The sequence below is a fragment of the Periplaneta americana genome, chromosome 12 (genome assembly GCF_040183065.1).
Source record: "Periplaneta americana isolate PAMFEO1 chromosome 12, P.americana_PAMFEO1_priV1, whole genome shotgun sequence".
NCBI lineage: Eukaryota > Metazoa > Arthropoda > Insecta > Blattodea > Blattidae > Periplaneta > Periplaneta americana.
The window spans coordinates 106,990,782-107,017,179 of record NC_091128.1 but is presented as its reverse complement, the minus strand read 5'-3'; the positions used below and the strand labels follow the sequence as shown (position 1 = coordinate 107,017,179).

Here is a 26,398-nt window from a genome sequence, read left to right as displayed (position 1 = left end):
GGCTGGCATTTAAAAAAACCTTCTTGTCGTAAGCTTATTGCTGTCATTAGTAGTCCCACATCTAAGTTTCATTCTATAAACCAGAAGACCCAGTTCACTTTGGAATTTGTCTCTATAATTATTTTCTTTCTGGATTAACACTTAGATTTGTCGGTTTCATACCTAATCTGGCATTTTAAATCTCTAATCTGTAGACGATATGTAGAACATATTCGAAACAACGAATCCAGGCGAGAAATGTGGAGAAACTGAAACTGTAAGTTTCCTTTGCAATGTTTGTGTCCTTCGTCGCTTGGTCCTTATTGAAATCTTTAGGCAGTGCACCCCAAATAGGCTATAGTATTTCTTAGACGTTTTATTCTCTGTTAGGGTAAGCATCTCGGTAGGTTCCAGAACATTGATTTGCAGTTGAGCTTTATCTGTCTCTTGTCTGGTTAATTGTGATGTTTCTTTCTGGAAGAGAATTTTAATGGATATATGCAAAATCTCATAGCTATTGCTGTTTCACCGAACAGTTTTCTTGGATGACCTCTACTCGGACGAGGTATCGCATCCCCGGGCGCAGGAGCAAAAGAATTGCACAATATTTCTTCTGGAAAATTGAAGTAAATTAGTCAGTCAGCATTATATTTTATGAATCTTTTCTAACTTCTGTGGCATAACTTATCTAAGTAACTTATTAACCAGAGGGACATAATTTTCGATTAAAAATCTCTGATAACTGTGTTAATTCTATTTTTAATATCACTGGGATTATCTTTTAATTCTAATGGTATTAGGTCTATAATATTATTTAAAATTTCATCACTCTGTGACTCAGCACTACTGTGACACCAAACTCCAAAAAGCTGCCGACGGGCTATAGCCGTCACGCCACTGAAAATAATTAATATCGGTTGGGTTCGCAGATATACGCAACCAAGCAAACAATATTTCATACAGGTAATAATGTCGGAATATAAATATAAAATTATTTTGACAGCTCACAGCAGCTCCTATTTTATAACTCAAGTTCAAGTCAGAGTTTTTGGGGAAAAAAATATATATTGGCCTATAAATGTCCTTCATACCAAATAAAATACGTATTGGGGGCTCTAATTTAGTAATTTAGCTAAATTACACATTGTGATGTAGCAAATACCTGGATTTATAAATTCCATGTGAAAGAAGAAAAGAAAACGCAATTTACTAGCCTTAATGCGACTTCCAACAAAGCGCTCTCTATTGCGACTGAGAAGTGTGGATTCAACACTCTGCAGATAGCAATGTTTATAGGCCTACTACTCTAAAAGAAATAAATATCCGCGAGAAATACCGCACAGTGTCTTCATAAGATGAATTTTGTCCAGCTAGATTTAGGAAATTGCACACTGTGCGTCGGTGCGAAGCAAGCATGTCGAGTACATGCGTGAATATAGCCTACTGCAATATTTAGTATAATTCAAAACGTATAAGTTACAGTATAATGCAAGCCCTACAGATACATTAGCTACATAAAGTATTCAACGGTAACAGAGCAAGTAATGCCCTGTTTAATTTTTCCTGCTTCTCGTTAACAATTGAGCACAACAGGGAAAAATGTGATAAGTCCAAAATTATCGTTTTTCTGTTTTAGATGTCATGTAATAAGCTCAAGTAGTGTAGATTTGTGTAGTTTAACTGTAGAGAATAACAATCTTAGGCCTATAGGTCCAAAGAAATTTGAAGAATGATAATCCAAAGATAATAGAATATAATGAGTCTTTAAACATTTAACTTTTTTCTCCTGTAAAAACAGTAAAACGCGACTTATCAGGTTTTTTCTCTGTAGTCTTCAATTGGAAAAGTCCTAATCTCTTTTCCTTCATGAAGAAGAAGAAGAAGAAGAAGAAGAAGAAGAAGAAGAAGAAACTTCATGTATTAGTGATGGTGATTCAAACCCTGCTTTCTCGCTGTTAGAGCTAATGTTCATAAAAATGGGTTGCCAGAATGTCTTGTAGCGTGTAAGGTTTCGTGGATAGAGATCTGTTTTCAACTGAGAGTGGATGAAATCTCCACCAATGAGCATTCAGATGATGTTGGCTTATTGGCCGCTTGTCAACTGGGGCGTCAATAAAGTCACTCCAGCCAAGGTTTCCGCAAGCCAATAGGAAAACATCGTGTCGAAAAGTCAATGCTGGAGTAACCAATGCGGGGACAGGAAGACACGGAGGAAGTGCCAAGTCAAACTGCCACGCACAGCCGCTGCGGGTCATGACAACTGCTCCAGAGTAGGGACTGCGTACTGACCATAATTCACTGCAGAACCGTATGCTATGAAGAGCAGATGACTGGAAATGTAGATAGTTAAAAGAATGTAAGAGTCAAGATATAGACTAATAAAGAAATAGAAAATCAGGCAAAAATGTATTTGAAGTTAAATACAGCTTGTAACTTAATAAAGTAAAACCTAATATTGACGTAGCTAGTTAAATTTTACTTCGGAGGGAAATACTCTGAACGATGAAAAAATGCTTAAAGGAAAGATAAGGACTATATATAGTCTATAGGTCTACTAATGTGACATGTTGCAGTAAAGTTTGTCTTAAGGTTATTTTACATCATCATCATCATCATCATCCTCGTTATGACACAACAGATCATCTGCGTAGTTAGAACTAATGAGTGGGAATCATGCTTCGAGGCTGGGCTTGGGCGTGAGTTCGAAACTCGTTTGGCTTTATTATATGGCTGGATTTTTTCGACCTTTTCTCCATCTGTAAGTTTAATGTCAAGTAACCCATGGCGAATCTTCAAACTCATCTCGCCAAAATACCAACTCACTATTATCAATTTCATCGACGGTAGATGATCTCACAGCTGATAAACGTCCTTAAGCAACCGATTAAAAAGAGTTTTGATCTTACCCAGAAACTTGATCCAGTCATCTTTATTATGAGCTGCAGTTATCCAATTATGAGTTTCTAACACCTTGACATTATCTGTTCAGACAAAGCCTAATAGACAGCCTATATTCGCTGAATTCCGGGCGCGGATATTTCGGAGCACAACAGTTTATTAAGTTAGAGCCTAGGCCTAAGTAGGGAAGGTGGATCAGAGCAGGGCAGATTGAGTTATAATTTCATAATCTTTGTTATTTTATTAACATCAGCACTGATATTAATTGTCCCGCGCCGTGGCGTCGGAGTCTAATGAAAATGAAAATAGCAACTATTTTTACTGAAAATAAAAATAGTAATATTGTAAAAAAAAATTTCGATTCGAGTGAAAAAAATAAATTAATGTTCATAATGTGGAATTAATGTTCATAATGTGGAGTAGCTACACTTAAAATTGAAAGCGTAAGGCGAAGGAATATTGCTACATATCTTACTCGTTCGGACGCCAGATGCATCCCCATCAGAATCTGTATCCTCGCTGCTAGTCTCTCCTTTGACAGCACCGACTAATGGAGGCTCGGAGACAACTGCAGCACTACTATTGAAATCGACCGCGATTTCCTCTTCTTAATTTCTTTAAGCTGGTGATGTAAGGGTCCAAAGAAATAAGTAGCCTGAGTAAAAGATCTGTATTTGTGTCTTTCTTGATGTTTTTTCTTGCGAAGACTTCTCTGAAAAGTCTAATATAGTATTTGTTCCTCGTTTCCTGGGCTTCCTCAGATAGTTTGCCAGTAAGTATAAGAATAGTGTCCTGTGACTTTCTGTCCATGAGCCAAGAGTTTGTGAAGAATTTTAGGCATATAATACTATTTGTGCAAGCATAAATATAATTCCCTTGTCTCCCTTGCATACATGTCAAGTGCCCGTTCATCAGTATTGCAAAACCGCATGAAAAAGGTTTCTGATAGGCCTATAACTTATTATGTGTAAACGACTTATTAGATTTCCATCTATTCCCGTAGCCTAATATATGTGAAAGTGGAAACCTCCCTGAAAAATATTCTTGCGGTATTTGCATCGTTTTTATTGCGACTGCTTTGTTTTATTATGTCAACAACATGTCATGTCAACATGCCTGAACCTATCCTATCTTCAATGTTTCGCAGTAAGTAAAACTGTGGATCTAAATTAACTGTTACAAGATTTTGTATTTCCCTTAATTCTTTATGTTGATTTGAGGTCAACTGTAGATCAGTAATCAAAGCGAGATCTTATTAGGTGACAATTGTTGGTCGTTCCTGCAAAATCAATTTTTACGATTTTTTTTACCCCATTTTGTCGCACGTTGAAGTAATGCAAGTGAAAGCTCTGCTACAATATTGGCCGCATCTCTTTTCCTAGAAGTTCTGAAATTCATATGGGCAACAGAAAGCTTTTCTTCTGGCGATCTTTCTTTAAAATGTGGACTAGTTTTTTTTTTCCGTTTTGATCTTTCGCTAAGTCTCCGAAAAGTTTACGTGGACGTCCTCGAATGCTTGTACTGGCAGAATCAAATTGGAATTGTTTTGTAGTAGATGACAAAGTATTATATATTTTATTTTCAGACTTTGCATCTTGGTTGAAATATAGCGCATTATATTTTAAGACATTTTTCTCATTTCTGCTGTATTTTTCCATTGTAATCGAATTTTCGAGCATAGAAATTTAATTCATTTTTTTATTGACTATAAAATGTCTTCAGAGTAATCTTTGAGACCAAAATGTTCAATTATATTTGAGAATTTCACTTTTCTCTCGCTCTTGTTCCACATCTGGAAAACAGCTCTCCTGATTACGGAGCGCATGGTGTCTGAAAATAATTAATAACTACTCTGTCTGCACCTGTTTGCAGAAAAAAATCACGACGTCGTATTCAGAAAAGTATAATGAATATCTAAGTTATACAAAATTTTATCGAGGTGATAGAGGGCTACACCTTTTAAAAGTCAACTCGAAATATATAATAAGGTAAAACTCAAACTCTTTGCACATGTTTATCCAGACACTTATTCTAGACAATAAGATAATTTTTGTCACGAAAATTAGCTTATATGTAAGTACATACATTCTTATAATATATCCATACTCTGTATTAGAAAAAAATACTGTATTAACTTTACCACTTTGCACCATCCAAACACATACTTCGCGCCCGCCTCTGCAGCTTAAATGATCTTATCGGAGACATGCAACTTTCGCTCTGTTGTGAGGGTCCCCTAACAGATGTAAGCATCTGTCTACACTTGGATAGTATACTTTGGAGTGTTATAAACACGTCTATATAAGAATTTAGCATTAAAGATAGGGTGTGACAATTGATTTTTGGCCGGCTAGCTGCTTGAAATTACACATTGTGGCCTAGGACTCGCGCTACGGAATGCGCGCTGTTTCGAGTCCTCATGGGGGAAGAAATTTTCTAATGAAATTTCGGCCAGTGTATGGGACCGGTGCCCACTCAGCGTCATGTTGCACTTGGGGAGCTACGATAGAGAGCGAAAATCCGGTTTCACAAACCAGCTATAACGGGTGGGGGGATCATCGTGCTAAGCACACGATACCTCCATTCTGGTTGGATGATCGTCCACCTCTACTTCGGCATGTGGGTGTGAGGCCAGCAGCCGACTGGTCGGTCTTGGCCCTTGAAAGGGCTGTAGCGCCATGGATTTACTTTACTGATATTAATTAGGCCCTAATTATTTTTGTGTTTTCGAACACAAATGTGAATTTGAAATATAGGCCTACCACGTAGATCGACTATCGCTGTTTTCAGTTGTGTGTGAGAGGATTTGTACTTTACGGACTATGACAGTAGGCTTACCATACAATTTTCATGTTGAAAACGTTGAATTACGTAAAACATTACGACTTGCAGATGTAGGCCTATTATTTCTCATGTCATGGCAAAAACTTCAATAAATTCGAAGGAGAGGAGCGTGTACGCATTATAGGATTGAACTCCACGTGCTGAGTAGGCATGGAGTCCTTTCCTACATGACGTAGGTATGAATCGTACATAAAAAGTCTCTGTAAATAGAGTAGTTAAAATTCATTTAGTCATAAAAGAAAATGTGGCAACACGCCTTGACCACACGAAAGCATGCACTCGATTGAATAACCATAGATTTTCGCATGCATGACAAAGACAGGGCTTATCCTGGTCTGCTACCATCAGAGCCAGTGCTGTGTGAAGGTCAATTGCCAACTGGATCACTCAGTATTTTTAGGATGACAATCATACTGAAGTTCGTTTTTGTAAGAAAGATTAGGCTACTCTGAAGTTCAGTTTGTCCATTTTATAAAATTATCTTAGTCTATACTAGATATAGGCCTAAGTTAAGCTTATTCTACAATAATTAGGACTAGCCTACACTATATTGTTGTCAGTAAGTTATGTACAGATAAAAATAATCTGAGGAAATACGTGATTTATTAAAATATTGCGTTGCAAATAAAGAGATTGAGGTAAGCCTATTAATAGACTAATACTTGTAAAATTGTACATAGGCTATAGCCTAATGATTTTCAATATAATAGGAAGGATGGATACTATAGCCTATAGATAGGTAAGCTTAAGTATGTAGGCCTAGATAGGTAGGCTATAGTTGAGTGAGTGGGTAGACAGGCGAAAGGAAGGACGGACGGATGAACAGACAGACGAATAGAGGGGCAGGCATTAGCCTACGTAAGTAGAATAGAATAGAATGTTTTATTTTCGCTGGTAGACTTAAGGCCATAAGGCCTTCTCTTTCACTCAACCAACCTTAATCAGTACAATACATATTTAAATTATGAATATTTACACTACACTTAAAAGATTCTCCAGCAATATTTTTCAGTTAAGTTTTAACGACTGGTACATGTTTATTTAAATTTAGATAAACTTATAAGATAAAGTAGTAACTTAATTTATGAGCTAATGTAATTAAATCAATTATAATTAATTTGAGATAGCTAGTAAAATGATGAGAATTAATTTAATATAAGTTTACTAGAACTATGTTATAGGGAGAAAAAATATAAATCTAAAATATGAGCTTAGACTATTTATATAATGAGAATATTAATGTAATGAAATTTTGCCATTAGAGGTTTTGTATTCTATTTAGAAAAATTAATGATAATAAGAATGGACAGATGTTGGTTTCATTATAAGTAACAAATATTAATCAGTAGGCCTGATTATTCTGTTAAGTAAGAATTTATGTAATTTTGACCTAAACGAAGTTATTGTAGACCGACAGGTAGAGTTATAGGCTTACAGCCCTGTTCATAAAATAATTGATCTGGAGAGGATTGCAAGTGAAAATGATAACGGAGTAGGTTGACGGACATTAAATAGGTCACTGATAGACCTATGGAGATATAAGCATTCCAGCGTAAAACCTGTCATTAGACGATTCGTGCTTCCTGTTATGCTAGATTCCATATATGACCTATTAAACTGGTCATTTGGTAGCAACAACGACAAACTCAGATCATTGTGGCACTCACCTGGAGGACTTCCCACGTCGGCGACAGGGCGAGAGGCAATGGACTGGGCTGAGGGATGCCAACAGCTGACAGTCGCTCCGCATCGTTCAGTTTCGCACTCCAGATGAACTCCTGAGCGGACGTCAAAATGTTACGCATGAGGATGGAATAACGGTTTCGAATCACACTATCGTGGGGGCATTTCTATATTGATACTTAACAGGGTCATTCGGAATAAAAAGTGATCTTTCAGTGAACTGACGGTTTACTAACAGATATTCTGAGATGTTACAGAACACAAAATAGGCCTACATTTGGGGTAGGTTTCTTCCACGTTCAGTTTTTTCTTCTAAGTTGTTATTATTCCATATTTCTATATAGGCCTATATAATTTGAACTGGTAATGGAAATTACGGGAAAACGGCTGAACGGATTTTAATAAATGACCCCTCATTTTGAAGCTTGGAACCCAAAGTTTTTCGGAAAAACAGTAATTTTCAGTGAAATGTCAATTTTCCTACATCATTTTCTTTTTTTCCAAAATCCATCTTTCGTCAGTTTTGAGAACTAATTAATTGCATTCACGGCCGACTTGATGTTCACTTCCTTAAGCGAAGCGAGCATCAAGTCGGCCGTGTTGCATTTCATAATAAAACAAAACACACACTACAATAAACAATAGGCTATTATACGAAGACCATGACCTACAGGATTGCTGACATAGAGTTCAGACGGCTCAGATTCTTTCCCATCATAATGCCAATATGTCGATCTTCATTTGTGCAATTTTTTGATAACGTATCAAAAATAATTTACAGGTCTGATTCTCTGGTCTGTAGTTTTCCGAGTACAGCTGTGTATTGGATATTAAGAACTGCAAAACTTAAGAATGTTTGATGGCATTATTACCATTAAAAATGAAATATTATTATAGTTAATGCAACACATAATGCTATATTGATATATGAAAGTGAAACCTTTTGGGGCTTTATGTAAGTAGACACAGAGAAAGAATATTTTATATTAGATCTTCATTTCTATAATTTGCTGAGTAACGGCTATAGGCCTATATAAACTTATGTTACTGAAAACTATAAAACTTACGTAAGGTAACAATATTGTTATTAAAAATGAAATAGGCTACTTTTACAATTATTAATCAAGTGGTGTGGGTCCTTTTCATATATGTAATGGCAGTGTGATATAGATATTTATATGTCTGATTCTCTAACTTTCCTTGGTAGTAATTGAGTCATGCTTCCTATTTTAGCTGCGTCTTTAAACTACATCAAAATTAAGTGTTCGCGTAGGCTTCCGCGGCTGGTGTACATGGTGTGTGGATAAGCTTCAGGGCTTCTACCGCGTTGTCTTGGTGTTATTGGCTGACGTTTCGACCGCTGTGTTGTGGCCATCTTCAGAGCAGTTGTTGGATAAGGAAATAGTCTGCCAGTACTTATAGGCCTATATGTAGTAGTCGGTCGAAACGTCAGCTAATAACACCAAGACAACGCGGTAGAAGCCCTGAAGTTTATCCACACATCATACATCAAAATTAATTTCATATTTCTTTGGTTTAATTGATTAGATTTGTGATCGCTGCCAAGCATATTTTGTTGTAGGGAAAATAGCATGCCATTTCACTTCTTGCTACCGTGATGAGTAAGTTTATTTCCCGCAACCAGCAACAAATGAAACACTGAAGCTGCTAACGATTTACGATGGACAATTTTATTTAGGGCGCATATAAGATTCTACAACTCTGACATATCATTCGTCTCATTTTCCACATCTCAGCAATAAATTCCTCACAACAGCCTATATTACAGAAAATATACGAAATAACATTCATTGTTACACAAATTAATCCAGCAGTATTTGATAGATCAGTATTGTCTGGAAGAAGCGCAAAAAATTACAATTCATAAGAAAAGACCAAAAGGTATTACTTATTGATAAAATAAGAGGCCTACAAGATTTTGTAGTCTCTTGATCACCTAAGCAAGATCTCTCAGTGAGAAAAAATGATTCTGTCCTCTACATTTCAGGACAGTTCACGAAACATGCAGCAGCTATACCAAGATGCTAAGTCTTTTGTTCAAAGCATGACAAACCTCCATTTTCTTCACTTTCACGTACAATCCGCAATGACCCGAAATAGCTACTGCATTACTCCCACATGAAAAACCCACTGATCATCCTGACATTGTCACTAGCGATTTCGCATTGAAACTCAAGAACTGAAGACGGATAGGTTCAAGGAAAAGTATTTGGCATAAAAAAAACGTTCAGAGGGAGTATGTTTCACTATTATGGAAGCAAACAACTATCAAAATGTCTGGTATTCTTCATTGAAAATAAATCTGAACACTTTTTATTTGAACTTTTTATGGACATAGTTTGCAACAATTGCTGCACAAGCCACTAGTATTCATTGAATTATATCTGGATGGAGAATAATTTCGTCATAAATAACATCAAACAATTCATGTAGGCTAGACCTACTTGTGGCGGAACCATAGTAACGAGTTTCAATAAAGTTAAAAGCTTATTTAATTTTATATATTTTACTGGATTATTGAAGTGGTGACCCCGAAAATAGACGAAATAATACGCGGAATGATGGACAATAACAAAATAAATTATAACAAGAGTCATGCATAAGAACTGCGCCTAGGCCTATTGCTAAGGTACAACCACATAGGACTACTAATCAAATCAATGTTTAGTACTAAATAGCTACAAATCTAGACCTTTTATATATATATATATATATATAATATATATACTTAGAGTGCCAAGATATTGAACTGCTTGGAGAAAGGAACTGGGAGGGCAAGGCTCTTAATAGGAAGGAATGGGGAAGGCCAGGGCTCACACTGGGCTCTCGAACCATTGATGATGATGATGATGATGATGATGATAATATAGGCCTACTCATAGTAATTATTGACAATTTTGTGGCATTTCTTTGTACCGCTATAAGTTTAGCCTAGGCCTATGTCAGTTCTTATGCCTTTAACTTTACCTTGACTAATTTCAGATCAGCGGTGTTAAACTTCGAGCGTAACATATTCGTATAAAATTAATTAGTTAATTGCGTAAATAAATAAATAAATAAATAAATAAATAAATAAATAAATAAATGAATGAATGAATAAATGAATGAATGAATGAATAAATGAATGAATGAATGAATGAATAAATAAATAAATAAATAAATAAATAAATAAATAAATAAATAAATAAATAAATAAATAAATAAATAAATAAATAAATAAACGTAGGCCTACATGTATTGCACTGCACTACTTTCAACAGAAAACTCCAAATCATTGTTCTTGTTGTCAGAAGAATCTTGGACATTTTTCCTTATGGTAGAAGGGATGAATAAAGACCTTGGGTTCCCATGCTTATTTTTTTCGATAGGCAATCTTAAAGGGAAAGGGCATGTCTAATTTTGTTTAAAGGAAGAGGGAGAAATTACGCGAAGAAAATGATGTTCTAGGGTTACATTACGCGAGTAAATACGGATACTGATCATCAGAGACCGGAAGTTTAGGCATTATGAATCATTAAAATAGGCAGGCAAAAAGGCATCATAAATGGCTAAAATAGGCAGGCAAAAAGGCATTATAAATAGCTAAAATACGCAATAAAAGGCAATTACAAAAACCTTGCACTAGACCCACAACCTTGCACTTTCCACAAAGGGATTTCGGCAGCAAGAAAAGCTTTACATAGGGCCTAAGTCGAATGCAAATTGATATTTTCGACTCGATGTTGCAATTACTGTCGGAAGCAAAGAAATCTTCTTCCCAGTAGCCTTGGAAAGTGCATGTTTGTGTTTGGTTGTAGGCCTACTGATATGTTGCGATATGAAATATTTAGCTAGCTACAACAATGAATAGGCACTTATATTTAAAAAGGTAGAAAAGGGAAACATAAAACGGTGACGTTTCAGTCACAAAGGTATAATTCGTACAGATTTACTTTCAAAATGAAGATAGATTTAACACATTTAGTCTAAAAAGCCATTCTGCCAAAGTTCCGGTCTCTGCTGATAATGAATAGGCCTATTGTCATGAAAGCACGAGAGTAAAATAGTTCGAGATGGAATACCTAGATTTTGTAGTTACACTGGGCACGAATGTTTCCATGACAACATGATAAGCAGACGATCCTCTTCTTACTCGGCCTCAACTGAAACTTGGCATTTTGTTAGGCTACTTGCCTACAGAGGTTGAATTATAGGCCTATCCCTTTAGTGACATCACGACGTCGCAGAATCCTACTGTGGGCCTACCTGGCACTTTTCAGCAGACATGAGAATCTGGAGCAGTCCGGGCGGAGGCGGCTGATGGGTTAGGAACATGGCGGCGGCCGGGGGCGGGGGAGGCACCGCCTGATGGTCCCCTCCAGTCGTTCCAGCAGCGACTGCGGCGACGCTCCCGAGTACCGGTGGTTTGACTGGGGGCGCAGCCCCGGGGAAAAGCAGTTTGGTCGCCGCACTGGAGGCTCCGTCTGCGGGCGCCTGCAGCCCTGGCGGAACACCCGGAACCCCGCCCAGGGGCTGCGGAGAGCCCACGTGGTGATGGTGATGGTGGTGGTGCAGGTCCTTGCCGTGGTGCTGGTGATGCTTCGGCTTCCTCGGGCCTCGCTCGTGTTGCACTGCTGCAGTCACCACATCAAATTATACCCACACGTTCTCTTCTATTTGAACAAAAGCTAGTCTCACGACCCATATGTCATTATTATTATTATTATTATTATTATTATTATTATTATTATTATTATTATTTAGAGGAAAGTAGCCTAATAACTTAGCCTATGGGTACCTCAGAATCTCAACTGTTTGGAGCTGATATCGTCTGGAAACTTCAGAAAACAAGGACACAGACAACAACATTTTCTGTGAATAGGCCACTATATTACTGTGCGAGAATCTTTTCATATAGCCTACTTAAATAATATGCTCTATCGTCCTCACTCCAATATTTTTCAGTTCGTAGATGTTTTTAAAGGTATGTAGGCTAAGTAGATATATCAAAATGAAAGGACAATCACAATCTACGAGGCGCCGAGCAACGGCAAAGAAGATGTCTGTAGACCTACTGTAAGCACGAGATGATGAAAACTTGAGTACGTGAAGGCAGTATGTTGCAGACATCTCCCAAAACAGTGAGGATGAAGGAACAATGTTTTAGAAAGCACGATATGGCATTTATACTTTAATGTTAATTTAAATTTCCATTAGGCCCTAATATTTTAGTGACATTGTAATTGTACTGATGAATATGCCTAAAAATAAGTGACACTTCAACCTCAGCAGCTATTTTCATTTGTGGCTGTTTACTTTAATTATTGTAATAGGCTATCTTTGATTTTGCTGCTGGCATTCCTAAGTCTGGAAAGTGGAAAGGAAAATGTTACTTCAAATCTTGGCAAGGAATTGAATCGTCATTCCGCAAGGAACTCGAGAGTCTCCCTAAACGGCTCCGCACGGAATTCTTGCGTCCATCGCAAGAAATTCCAGTCGACTGTGCCGAACGCTGAACTTTGCCTGCGTATCAATAAACAAATGTTTGATAAGTCAAGAATATTATTAGCTACTTACGAAGTGTACAATCCAATGGGATTAAATAAGAACCGATGCTGATGAAATAAGATTTTCGAGACTCATAACCAGACTCAGGAACTTGGTGCCAAAACATTGTTTCAGGTTGAGTACAGCCAGACATATAGACAGGCCTATATTGCACTAGCATATTAGACTCTTTTTATATAAACTCATATATCCACAACTATGTGTGGATGACTCGTCACTACATTACAATAATATGCACAATAGAGAAGCAGTTTAATTACGTACTAACGCTCGCAGTGGAGTCATGCAGTTTAATGAGCGGTTTTCAACGTGACAGAAGTTAAATCTTCCATTCGCAAGAATTTGAATGCAATATTTCAAGAATTTGCTGGTAACCATAGTAACAAATGGAGAAACATTTTACTGGAAATTATGTTTAATTTGGACATTTAATCTATAAAACGAATAGGCTAGTAGTTTAGGAACACTGCTATGAATTGGTACGTACTGAACTGTCGCTTAAGACGGTTTCACTGTGATAGGACTCTAGGGTGTAAAATACAGGGTCCGGCAAAAAGATTTGAAGTTTTTAGGTTTGGCGGTAACCGTAACTAAGACAGTCGCGAAACGGTGGAAGGATAAGGAATGAACGCCATTATTGGTGCAATGGATCCGTGGAACACAACGCATCGGGCGTTTGCCATGGAGATATTTTTGAAAACAAAATTAGGCTAGTCAGTAGTTCTTACTCAGCGTAGGTTCCGAAACCATTTCAATGTAGGTCGACGTGGGCGAGTTTCCAGCCGTAATACAATTTTATTGTGGGTAAACAATATTAGAACGACTTCTTCAGCATTAAAACGTAAGTCAACAGGAAAGTCAAGGACCGTCCGTACGCCAGAGACGTGGTAGGTAGGGCTGTGCTGAACTTCAGAGTCAGGCTCCAGGAGTGCATTAGAAAAAATGGACGTCATTTGGAGGGTGTAATTTTCAAAACCTGATTTTGTTCTTTTGCATCAGTAAATGACAATAATGCCTGTTTTCGATAAAAGAATAAAAACCAACTTACATTAAAATACAGCTGTGTTGGCTCATTTCGAAAAACGTGTGTGTATGTATTTAATGCCTACTCACTTCACTTCGCGTGATTCGGGTTCCGCATACTGTGGTTAGATGGCAGGACTATGACCCATTTTCAAATTGCACACCACATCGGCGGGCCATGTTATGTATGATGTGTAGGCCTACTATCTGTGAAGAGTTATGTCGTGTACTAGGGTAAGTGTATATTAAGTGTTCGTATAAGTGTAATGTAGGGAATGGGTGAGGTTGATGATGAAGGTGAGGAAAGGAGAAGGGGAAACCCGGTGACGGTAAGTAACCTACTCCTGTCGAATAGCACCAAGGGAGCCGCCAGGTTTAACGTCCCCATCCGACGGACGAATCATTATCAACAGTGACATATGCCTTACCTTTATATGCACTGCGGAGAGATTTGGGATTTAACTCAGGCATATTAGTGGACAATTCAGTGATTAGAAGTTGTACACCGCCATCGCTTCTAGTCCCAAGGTATAAATTTTACAAGAAAAATTTCTGACCCCACCGGGAATCGAACCCGGGCCGGCTAGTCTGGAGGCAGACATGCTACCACAGATCATTTCAAAAAAGTCAGACTCTGTATTTCTGACTCTGTATTTTTGCCGGACTCTGTATTTGAGTTGACAATTCCAAATAGGCGGGACGAAAAGTTCGAAATCTAAACACAAATTTAAATAGGCTAAATTCCAAATCATTATATTAGACCAACACTAGAAATAGGCTAAAAGAAAAGTAAAGAAACACCTGACTACGAGTTAATTAGTCTGTAGTGCGCGTTGGCCAAAACTGAAAATAACTCTTGTTTTATTGGGGAACTCGTTAATTACGAAATTATTTAATAACAAGTGTGCACTAGACCTTGATGATGATGATGATGATGATGATGATGATGATGATGATGATGATGATGATGATGATGATGGTGGTGGTGGTGGTGATGGTAGCGGTGAAAGAGGAAAATATAATTTTATTAACATCTAATAAAGAAAATTAATTCCACGACATTTGATGAAGCAGGTGTGATAGGTGAAGAATTTTCAGGACGTCCTGTAGCCGCGGTCTCCCCTGCCGACGTCTCTAAGACGTCTTATCGGTGAGCGTCTCCTTGCCCCACGCTCTATTTACGCCAATCCTCCGCAGCCATTACGGGGAGAGCAGAACTAACAAATCCTTTCAGCAGAGGGAGAAAAAGACTTAACAACGTAGAGTAGACCTATCAGTATTACCACGGCTGAGAAGTAACGCGTCTATTTACTGCATTGAATTAAAAAGCTCCTCCACTTACATGTATTAGAGCGCATTGAGAGATTTCATGTCATTTCTTGTTGTAGGCGTAAGCAGTGCTCGAGAAATGTAGGCCTAAACCTATTTGCCACTGACAATTTAGAGGGATGGTAGGCCAAGGTCTATAGCTTATTATAGGTTTGTATAGATCTTGGATAGGCCTATAGTCAATTTTGTGCTGTGAGGCTCGTCCATATTTTGTTGTAATCGTATAGCCTAGTTAGGACCTATTAGCTACATCTGAGATTTCCGGATGCAAACCCGACCGAGACTGATGGATTTTTAAAGTATAAAAATTCTTAACATAAGCATTTTAACGGGAGGATAATATTAAAATGAACTTGAGGGAAGTGGGATGTGATGCTAGGAACTGGATTATTCTTGCTCAGGATAGGAATCGATGGCTAGCTTATGTGAGGGCGGCAATGAACCTCCAAGCCATTTATAAGTAAGTAAGTAAGTAAGTAAATAGGCCTAAGCTTTTTAACGTGGAACGTTTAAGTGCGCAACTCGGGAAAAATATGTCCGTTACCATTTCTGTACAAGGCCTACTCTACGCGCATCTTGCTTCTTAGAATGAGTGCACAGATGAAACCCGCAACATAGCTTTTATCCTCAGCGGCAGCGGTCCGATGCAACCCGCAACATAACATAAAGAATATAAATAAAATAGGCCTAACTCTTAATGGTGCAAGATGTTCGAGTATAATGATCTTTAATAATTTATTTCAAACACATGCTAACCTATACACAGCCTATGTAATCCATACAATCACACAGCTACCAACCATTTAAACGTTCCACGCAATTACAGAGTTTCTACGAATCCCCTATCATCTTTTTTGAGAAAAGATAAAACTAGAAGATCCATGTACCTCGAGAAAAGGCATTCAAGAAGTGTTTATCCGCCATTTCTCTGTCATGTGTCTTTAAGGCGATGCGCTACTGAAATTTCTAAAATACACAATTTTTGAGATAGACAGCTGATATCTTTACTGAATGTGCATATCAATATCATAATCACACATTGTAAATTTCAATCTATTCTCGTAAATAATTTAAAAATTAAACTTATTTTGATTTTTCTAAATTTTCTTAGTGAAAATACTATTTCTATATATATATATATTGTTTTTTAAATCTCATTTTTTAACCTAACACTGCAAATTGTATAATGGAGCATTAGTAAGTAATGCCCTACTCTAATTTGTTCATTTGTAATTTTTTTCTGTTCAAGCATTAATAAAAAAATAATACTGCGTTACATATAATTTTCTAGCAATAAACCTATGCTGAATACAGCCAATCAAATGCTCCATTTTACAACAGAGATATTAATGAATAAGTATGTCGAGTTTCATCACTTTATCTTTAACCACTTTGAAATAAAATTAATACTTGTTGAAAACGGAGAAAATTTATTTTTTGATATAGAGCTAATTAAATTCAAAACTTCGGTTACACATAACTCGTACATTGACACACCTTCTACCAATTAATAGACTATTAAAAAGTAACATATAAGTATACTTATAATAAAGATAATAATTATAAACAATTTTTATGAAACCGTACATTTAGGCCTATAGCGCGAAAATAAAATAATGATAAAACTTGTCAAAATTCGACTGTTTTCAGTAACGCATCGCCTTAAGTGGCAAAATTTGCTTCCAGATATTATTTAACTTCAGAACAACTTCAGCTAAGAAGCTGGAATTTTGTAGCCTATTTTCGTTTTGTATGGAATTGTCTTAAACGTAAATTACAATACGTGCGAGGCCATACAATAAGACTATAGGGTTGCTGTGTTTTTAAACTGAAAATAAGAGGCAAGTTAGAAATGTTTGTAGGATTGACAGAATTTCAAACTGAAGATAAGGGAGCTTTTACAAATTACTGTCTAAATCAACTCAACACATTACCGACATTTTTATGCTCCTAGAACAGGAGTTGTCAGCACAGAGCACGCTGGGGCTAGTCTCTCTTACCCGCGGAAAAAGCAGTGCACTAGGGTGCACTCCGTAGCTGCTAGCGAGTATGCTCTCTATCTCTCCCTGTTGCACGACAGTGCACACGGGACAGCACCGCGTACCCTTTGCACATTTCAGCGAGTGCTGACGACCACTGTCCTAGAAGGTATCTATAGCCTACCTAATTCTATGTTTAAATACTTTTAGATCTATCTAAAACCTAACTGCATTTAAATATTTTTACTTAGAGAAACACTCAAAGAACTATGTAAGTTACATATACAGTAAACCCTATGGTTTGCATTAATTTCAAAAACAATTGCTTAGTGTAGGCATAATAGACTACTCAAAGAACTAGGCTTATGTTGCACATATTTACAATATGATTTGTATTCATTCAGCAGATTGACGTCATCGTACACATCTCTAAGTAAACCTTTACAAGAAAGATTGGAATTCATAATATTACATAGGTAATCGACTTTGATAAGTTCAGGAGAACTTTTGTTTCTCACATCTATAAATGTATTATTCATAAGTGAAATATTCTTTGAATATTCGTCACCTGGAACCGTACTTTGTCCCACGAAGCTACAAGATTAAGTATTACTAGAGTTTTTAAGTTACCGGTTGTTCTGTATGGTTGTGAAACTTGGACTCTCACTCTGAGAGAGGAACATACTGTAGGTTAAGAGAGTTTGAGAATAAGGCGCTTAGGAAAATATTTGGGGCTAAGAGGGATGAAGTTACAGGAGAATGGAGAAAGTTACACAACACAGAACTGCACGCATTGTATTCCTCACCTGACATAATTAGGAACATTAAATCCAGACGTTTGCGATGGGCAGGGCATGTAGCACGTATGGGCGAATCCAGGAATGCATAGCCTATAGAGTGTTAGTCGGGAGACCAGAGGGAAAAAGACCTTTGGGGAGGCCGAGACGTAGATGGGAGGATAATATTAAAATGGATTTGAGCGACGACGCGCATGCATCTAGCAAGCGAAGTACTTGACTCATTGTTTACGCGACACCTGCTTGGTGAAGTTGGGCAGAAGAAAACATGGGCCACTTTAACAATTACACTAATAAGTTATTTACAATTGAAATAATTTACTCTATGTACACTAGAATATGCTATTTTTATTATTTACACTATCATGAAGAATGTAGGCCTACATTGATCAAACATTACTATTTATACTATTACATAGGCGTACAGTTTTGTGTAGGCCTATTGTAATGCAAGGTATTTTATTTCATAATAGCCTACTATAGCCTACTTATTTTGTAATTTTGTATAATAGTGTGAATATGTTTGATGAGTGTAAGCCTACATTCTTTATGACAGGCTAATGTAAATAGTAAAAATATCATATTCTAGTGTAAGTCTACATAGTGTAAAGAGGCTGTGAGATATTGACTACTTTCAAAAGCCGATTGTCAAAAAGACTGCTTTTTGACTTTAGAATATGATCTTTCTTCAGATATTAGGCCTACTTTTGTAGAATACGATTTTTACTTTTAAAATAGACCTATAAAAATTTCATTCATTACGTTAATCATTCCTTTGGTCCAAATTATCTTATTTAACTATAAATTGTAATTGCTTAATTTATTAGATTTACATATAACTAAACACATCTACATTTATTATTATTATTATTATTATTATTATTATTATTATTATTATTATTATTATTATTATTAGTAGTAGTAGTAGTAGTAGTAGTAGTAGTAGTAGTATTTCGTTGTTTTCTATATTGATATTATTTATATTTGCTATGTATTTTTATAACTTACTGGTTCAGTGGAAGAGAAGACCTTATGGCCTTAACTCTGCCAGTAAAATAATTAAATTAATTGAATAAATGAGAAAATAATATTTAAATTGTAGGAAAAGTCATCGTAGTATCAGTTTTTATCACTGTAATGTATTGTGAAGTGTGTGCGAGATATAGATTTGAATCATGAATTTAACAACTACAGCACAAACAAGATGCAAGTGTTCCCTGATAGTATGTAGGCCTACCTGTGAAACGCGCGAAACATGACGTCGCGTCAATATGCTGTAGTCTACGAACGGCTAACCTTATCTCTGTACGCCCTGGGCCAGAATACGGTTCCTACTCGTCACTTTGGGTACTCATGATGGAATACATTAACACTAACATATTTAACATGTAGGCCTAACATATAGGTCTAGGCCTACTTCTTGAGGCCGGAGGGAAAAAGATCTTTTGAGACCTTGATGGGAGGATAATATTAAAATGGATTTGAGGAAGGTGGGATATGAAGATAGAGACTGGATTAATCTTGCACAGGATAAGGACCGATAGCGGGCTTATGTGAGGGCGACAATAAACCTCCTGGTTCCTTAAAAGCCATAAGTAGGCCTAAGCAAGCAAGCAAGCAAGCAAGCAAGCAAGCAAGCAAGTAAGTAAGTAAGTAAGTAAGTAAGTAAGTAAGTAAGTAAGTGCTACTTCTTACGACACGGGAACGACGCCGCTGTTTCTCTTGTCTGAAACAGAAACGATCTTACGTTAAATGTCAGCGGATGACTGTCAAGGAGAAGGAAGAAGGGAAGAGTCGAACCTAGAGCAGATTTCTTGGAAACCCCACAGCTTGAGACTGGCGCCGTAGCCGGGATTAGTCGGTCCATTAATCAATCTTCGTAACTTGCCAGGCTGGCACTGCTGACGAGCTGATGCTATTAGCGGAGAGATTTGCAGTGGTTCTCTCGTCCCATTGCTTCAAGACTGAGCTGCGGTATTGTTCCAGATCTGAGCAGTTCAAAACAATCTCGAACATCGCCTTATAAGAGCTGTTCGTTATAGTCGCCTTTAGTGATGTAATACTTATCAAGCTTACCACCAGATCCGAGGTTCGCGGGTTCAAACTCGGACGAGAACGATGGATATTTGATGGTTAAGAAACTTCGTAGTACGAGAGGAGGAGGGTGACAAATTTTAGTCGGTCACAGATAAGAATGGATTTCATAACAAATAACAGTATTTCTAGTATTTTATGCTAAGGTTTCTTATTGTTGACAAGAATTTCAAAGTCAGTAGTTGCGTTATTCTACGGTAGATAGAGCCCTAAATAATTCAAGTAGGCCTATTTTCACTAAGAATGAAAGAGAAAAGTGTTACTTTGAGATTGTTTAGTATATATTTATAGAGAGATGAAATAAAGTTCTCGAAGAATTATTGGATGTCCGCGTATTAAGTTGATCGGAAGCAGCCGATGCTGGTCGGTCGAACTGTGTTCCCGGCGTAGGCAGGGTCGGCGGCCGCAAGTTATGCTAGCTCAGGCCTGTTCAACATCAAGCAGAAGAGGAGAGGGTAGATTCCACTCGTTGCGGAGATAATAATAGGTCTAGGACGCGTCCGTACAAACTTTACGTTTACAAACATGTCCAATGTCTGCTGTGTTCCAATGGCGACTTTGGAACTTTCTTGGTTTATGGAATCGAAACAAAATCTTCTACAACTATAAATTATAAAATTAATACACTGTGTTTGTTGTTGTTTAGTCAGCTGTCCGAAGACAGGTCTGAACCTCAAAAGTAATACCAAGAAGGCACCACTTATGAGGCAACTAGGCCAGGAGATAATGAGGTAGGGTGGCCACTTCCTTTCCCCCTCCATTGCATACATCGCCTGCTAGCTACATATTACACTAGTCAGACTTCAGATGCACACAAACATTGTTCTTCCTCTGACACATATCGTCAAGTGAGATTTAGTGCCTCAATTAGAGACTTAATATTGTACACTGTAAGATAAGAATTTCGTTCACTAACTCAAATTACATCATTCCTTCCTGTGTAATTAAACTGAAATAACTAGACCTATATTCTCGTATTTATAGAAGTAGGCCTATAATTCATTTAATATCGTAAGCGACATTGCAGTTGACGTTGAGTTTAGGGCAATAACTCGTCTAAAGCCTTGGTTTTTCTGAATCGACGCATGCGACATGCGAGCCTCGCGCCTCGCATGTCGCATGCGTCGGTTCAGAAAAACCAAGGCTTTACTGTTGCTCTACTGTAGCTTGTGTGTCTATGTTGGAGGTGAACTCCGCGCTTGAGTTTGCAAACACTAGGAGCGTCCAAACGAAACTGTCGACAACGTTAGAACGTAAGGCACTATTGGGATGATGGCATTTTGGAGACTTGGGAGTCATCATGCCCACAACGGATTCGGTGTGATCCTACTTCAAGAGACGGACGAATGTTTATTATGCGATTGTTGCATGAGAGACGTTCGAATCCAGCAGTGAGCAATCCCGTAATGTCAGTGTCTAGGACGTTCGGGATCCACAGAACGGCTATTGCTCGAATAGCTGACATAACTTAGCCTATGCCCTTATCCACGTAAACCGAATAAAAAGTATTTAGGCCTATGAAAATTGACGAATTTTCGAAATACATCGTCCAACGTGTTGTATATTACAAGCAATTCCAGCGCGGCCTTTCTCCTACAGTGGACGAATAAAATTTAGGCTATGTTCTATTACTCAGTTAAATTAGAGGATTCTACATTTCCAGATGGAAGAAATGTTTTTAACCTGCTCACAGGGCCTTTAGGATTTCGTTTCAGTAAGTATTTTAGGGGCTGTAGTATGGACTATTCTGAATTAAAAATTTCGTAAGTATAAACATGTTTCCGATTTTCTATGGGTATGCAGATACAGCTGTTCGAATATTACGCATAACAAGTAGCAAGAAGCAGAGAAAGATTTTATATTTACTTTTTGCATTAATAGGCTTATTAGCCTATGTTTATTGTTGTTATAGAGTAACTGTGTTTATATTAATTTAACTGCGTAATATAGTTTTTATTCGTCCATTGTAGGACAGATACCGCGCTGGAATTGCTTGTAAACAATACGTTGGAAGATGTCTTTCGAAAATTCATCATCTTTCATAAAAATGTAGGCTACTTTTTTATTCGGTTTACGTGGATCAGGGCATATGTCAGCTACTGGAGCAATAGTCGTTCTGTGGATCCTGAGCGTCCTAGACACTGATATTACGAGATTCTTCAATGCTGAATTCGAACGTCTTTCATGCAACAATCGATCGCATAATAAACATTCGTTCTCTCTTGAAATGGGAACACACCAAATCCGTTGTGGATATGATGACTGCCAAGGTCTCCAAACTACTATCCCTCCAATAGTGTTTTAAGTCCTAAAGTTGTCGGCAGTTTTGTTTGGACATCTTAATGCTTGTAAAATCAAGCGCGCAGTTCACTCTCCATAGACACACAGACTAAAGCAGCAGTAAGACGAGTTGCTGCCATAAGCTTAACGCCAACTGCAATGTGGCTTACGATACTGAATTGCCTTACATGAACAGACCATTTGTTATGTCGAGAAATCAACTTGCGCGTGAGGGGAAGAAGAAAGTGGACTGGAAGCTTCCTTCCCTCGCTACGTTTCCACTTGCAGTTAGCTAGCAAACTAATCCCCAATAGCCTATAAGGTTCTTACTATGTGCTACGGCGCACGTATGCATTTGGTTTCACGAGATAACGAATGATCTGTAGACTTACTGTATGTGTTATGTATAGGCTTGTTTTAAATTTAAAGACTGCCTCTCTGCTGGTTCAAATAATAAATCGGTAGGCCTATGTTTTGACCATTATACTTACCATTTTTCATCCCTTAATGTTCATATTTCGTAAAACTCCGTCTTATATTTTGACTAAGGATTTACAGAAATTTACACACAGGTTTTAAGGAGATTTAAGTTGATTAGTCAGTTAGTCTGTTGATTATAGAATATTTTTTTTATTATATAGATTGTCTTTATACTTCATAGTAACGAGGAAACGATTATGCAGCGGGAACTGGAATTATCTCGAAAATTGTGTGCCGGGAATTGGTCTCTTTTTTATAAGCATGGACACATAATTATAGGTTACTTTACTTCTATAGTTAGCTATATGTGCATAGTTTGGAGGTGACTGCCCAGTAGGATTCTCGGGCCTTATGTTTACTCTTATGTCCCAACCATTGCAGCTGCAGCGTGCTTGTGACAGATACCGACAGATCTTGCAGCGCTGAGTAACACATTCTGGAGTTCAGATTAATAGATCCATCTGCCAAAATCCCTGGTGTCCGCCGTACCATAGTCCATTTTAAGTAAGTGTTTTTGAAGTTATGTTGAATCACATTCATAATTTTAATGAAGAGTGTTAAGACCTAAAACCTAGGTTATAATATTGATGCTGCACGATTTGTCTGTTGTTATAGAATCATCTCTGGCTTAGCGACAAAATCTTACGATCCTTCACAGCCTACCTTTCTGTCCGTGCGCCCGTCTTTCTATTGTGTCTAATTGCCTATATATTTTTCTCTATTTGGCTAGGCCTATGTGCCTATCACTGTGCATGAGTATCTATAACTGCCTATCTATCTGCCTGTTTGACTGCGTATTTGTCTTTTTTATATATCCGGTTGAAATTCACCACTAGCCTACTCATAGTAATTTTTAAATGCCACATCTGTCAGGCACGCAATGGAATTCTCATGGCCAGCAATCAGCATCACTCCGGGAATGGATTCAAGACGTCACGTTAACAGATAGGCATCCATATTCTGGGCTGCATGCGGACGAGATCACTGTGTGCAGACATTTAAATGCCCGTCGCATGAACAAGTTATTTCGCCTGCCTTGATCTCGCGGAGGTTCGCTGTCATTCAGTTGCTAAGACTTCGCTCGTGACTGCTCTATGACTGGCAGCATGTAAGGTAAAGGCATTAACCGCACACACAGGCTGGGGTGCACAGTGGAGCGATAAAAAGCTTATTGAATCACATCGCAGCAAGGGAGGCAGGGAGCTGGAAAAACACCCGCTCGCTTGCTCATTCATTCGCTTGCTTCTTCACTCTTCAGCTTCAGCCGTCTTCCGCGCCTCACATCATCATTAATGGGGTTTACCACAAGTTGGGGGGGCGCAGCACCGGCTCTTTTCCCAGGCTTCTCCATGGAGCAGAAGACGGAATTGCTTCCTTCACTCACCTGTCTTTTCAGAGAGAGTGCTGCTGACTCAACGTTTATCTGTGCGCTGCATGCTACGTGCTACTGGCATCTTAGTCATATGCTTCCTGCTTTCTTAGCAGCCACCCTGAAAATGTTCATATAACTACATACATCTTGCGTCTGTACTACAGCAAGGTTGTATGTATACTGCTTATACTGTATAAAGTATATGTACCTAAGTGTATGTATGTATGTATGTATGTATGTATGTATGTATGTATGTATGTATGTATGTATGTATGTATGTATGTATGTTGGCTATGTGTGTAGGCTATGTATGTGTGTATGTATGTGTGTATGTATGTATGTATGTATGTATGTATGTATGTAGACTATGTATGTATGTAGGAATGTGTGTGTGTAGAAATGTATGTACGTGCTTATAGATTGAAATCTCGTCTGGTGTGTTCCGTTCAGATGTCGAGTACGGCTCGCTAATGTAAATGTAAAATGTAAAAATCTGCTCCTCAAAGAAACTTACAGGCCTAAACATTAAGCAATGCTATAAATTGTAAACTAATAAATAATTAAACTGAGTAATTCTAAACCAGGCCTAGGCGTAAATAACTCGATTGAGTCACTGCAGACCACCCCTTAACTCCCCACTCCCACGGCTGAGATAGTAGTGTTTTGGTTCGGTACGAGCAGGCAGGAAGGTCAGTGACGGATTGTATCAGTGGGTATCATAGCTTTTATGAACGTTCGGCTCTCACTGGTCGCTTAAATTCCACCGCTGCTGCTTAGAGCCTTACTCAGCGTTATTTATAAGACGGTGTAAGCGAAAAGGACATGGGCGAGGATTTCTGCGTCCCTTTCACTTCTTATGCCCAGGGTTGTTCTAAACTAATACTTGAACACTTAAAAAATAGAACGTTAATATAGCTTCACTGATTTGTAACTGTTAGCCGTGAACCAAAGGCTGAATTAAACGTTAACTTAAGTTTGAACTAATCTACTGAGCAGTAACATCATTTGCAGAATTATTAATACATGATACATGATACACAAGAGTGTGGCTCCTGCCCATGCGCAGCGCCTACAATTTCCTGGAATTTCTTGCTCTTGCCTCTCTAGTGACCCATACAGCTCACATGGACCATTTCGTGATGTGTGTAAGGTAAATAGGTCCTAAATGGATAAGTTGATACTGGATAGAGGAGAATAGTTGTTGTAGACTATTATAGATAGATAGAGCGCTACCTGATGGTATTACTCGACCAAGGCGAGTGGAGCCGCGGGCGTAATGTAAACTATCGCAATGCAGTATTACGAACGCAGGAGCAGTACCGCCACGGCTTCGGGCTGCAGGACTCCACTGGCCTTGGTCGAGTAATAATAGGGATAGATAAGTTATACAGTAGATAATTTTCTTCCACTGAGTGTGAGGTCAGTCTCAGTCCGTGCCGCCCCTGATAGATAGATAAACATATGTTCCCGCCATTTTTTTAAACTACTGAGTTCCTTTTTTTTTTACCGTGGCAGAAAAATGATCTGGGATGCTTAAAAAATAGCTACAAGAGCTTAATCTTTGTTTTAACAACGTGGTGTTTTTATTTTATTCCTTCCGATTATCATAAAAGTAAAGAGAAAATTTGAAAACATAGGACCTAACGTGGTATGATAAACCAATCTGAAATATTATCTATTACTAAAATAATAATTGCCCCATTAAATGCATCGTTGCGTTGACTGTTCCGTTCATTAACCGCTCAGAAAGCGTTTTCAAAGTGAGAGACAACACTAAGTGATCATTATTTTTAATGGTTACCGATTTCAAACGCACATTGAGAAACAGGAGCATATTCTTAGATCACTCACCTTCTCAAGAAAATGTTAAGAATTCGAAAGTACGTAGGTATGCCAGTAACTGCAAGATTTAAAATCCATATCAGTAGGCCTACAGTATAGGATCACTCTCTCTCTATGAAAATTGGCAATAGATAGGCCTAGAGGGTAATAAACAAATAGATGAATAGCTTTATAAAATAAAATAACTAAAATTGATCGAGAGCGACATATAGGCCTACAGTAATTAACGA

At 37.8% G+C, this 26,398-nt stretch overlaps 1 protein-coding gene across 1 annotated transcript in view; it reads right to left on the bottom strand.

Moving 5' to 3' along the window:
* The window catches only part of LOC138709973 (protein dissatisfaction-like), a 91,810-nt gene that overhangs the window by 10,037 nt on the left and 55,375 nt on the right, over nt 1-26,398 (bottom strand). The window contains exons 6-7 of the mRNA XM_069840655.1: nt 11,671-12,038; nt 7,389-7,499 (exon numbers count right to left, since the gene is read on the bottom strand). Of these exons, the coding sequence (XP_069696756.1) occupies nt 7,389-7,499; nt 11,671-12,038 (479 nt within the window). The remainder of the gene's footprint in view (nt 1-7,388; nt 7,500-11,670; nt 12,039-26,398) is intronic.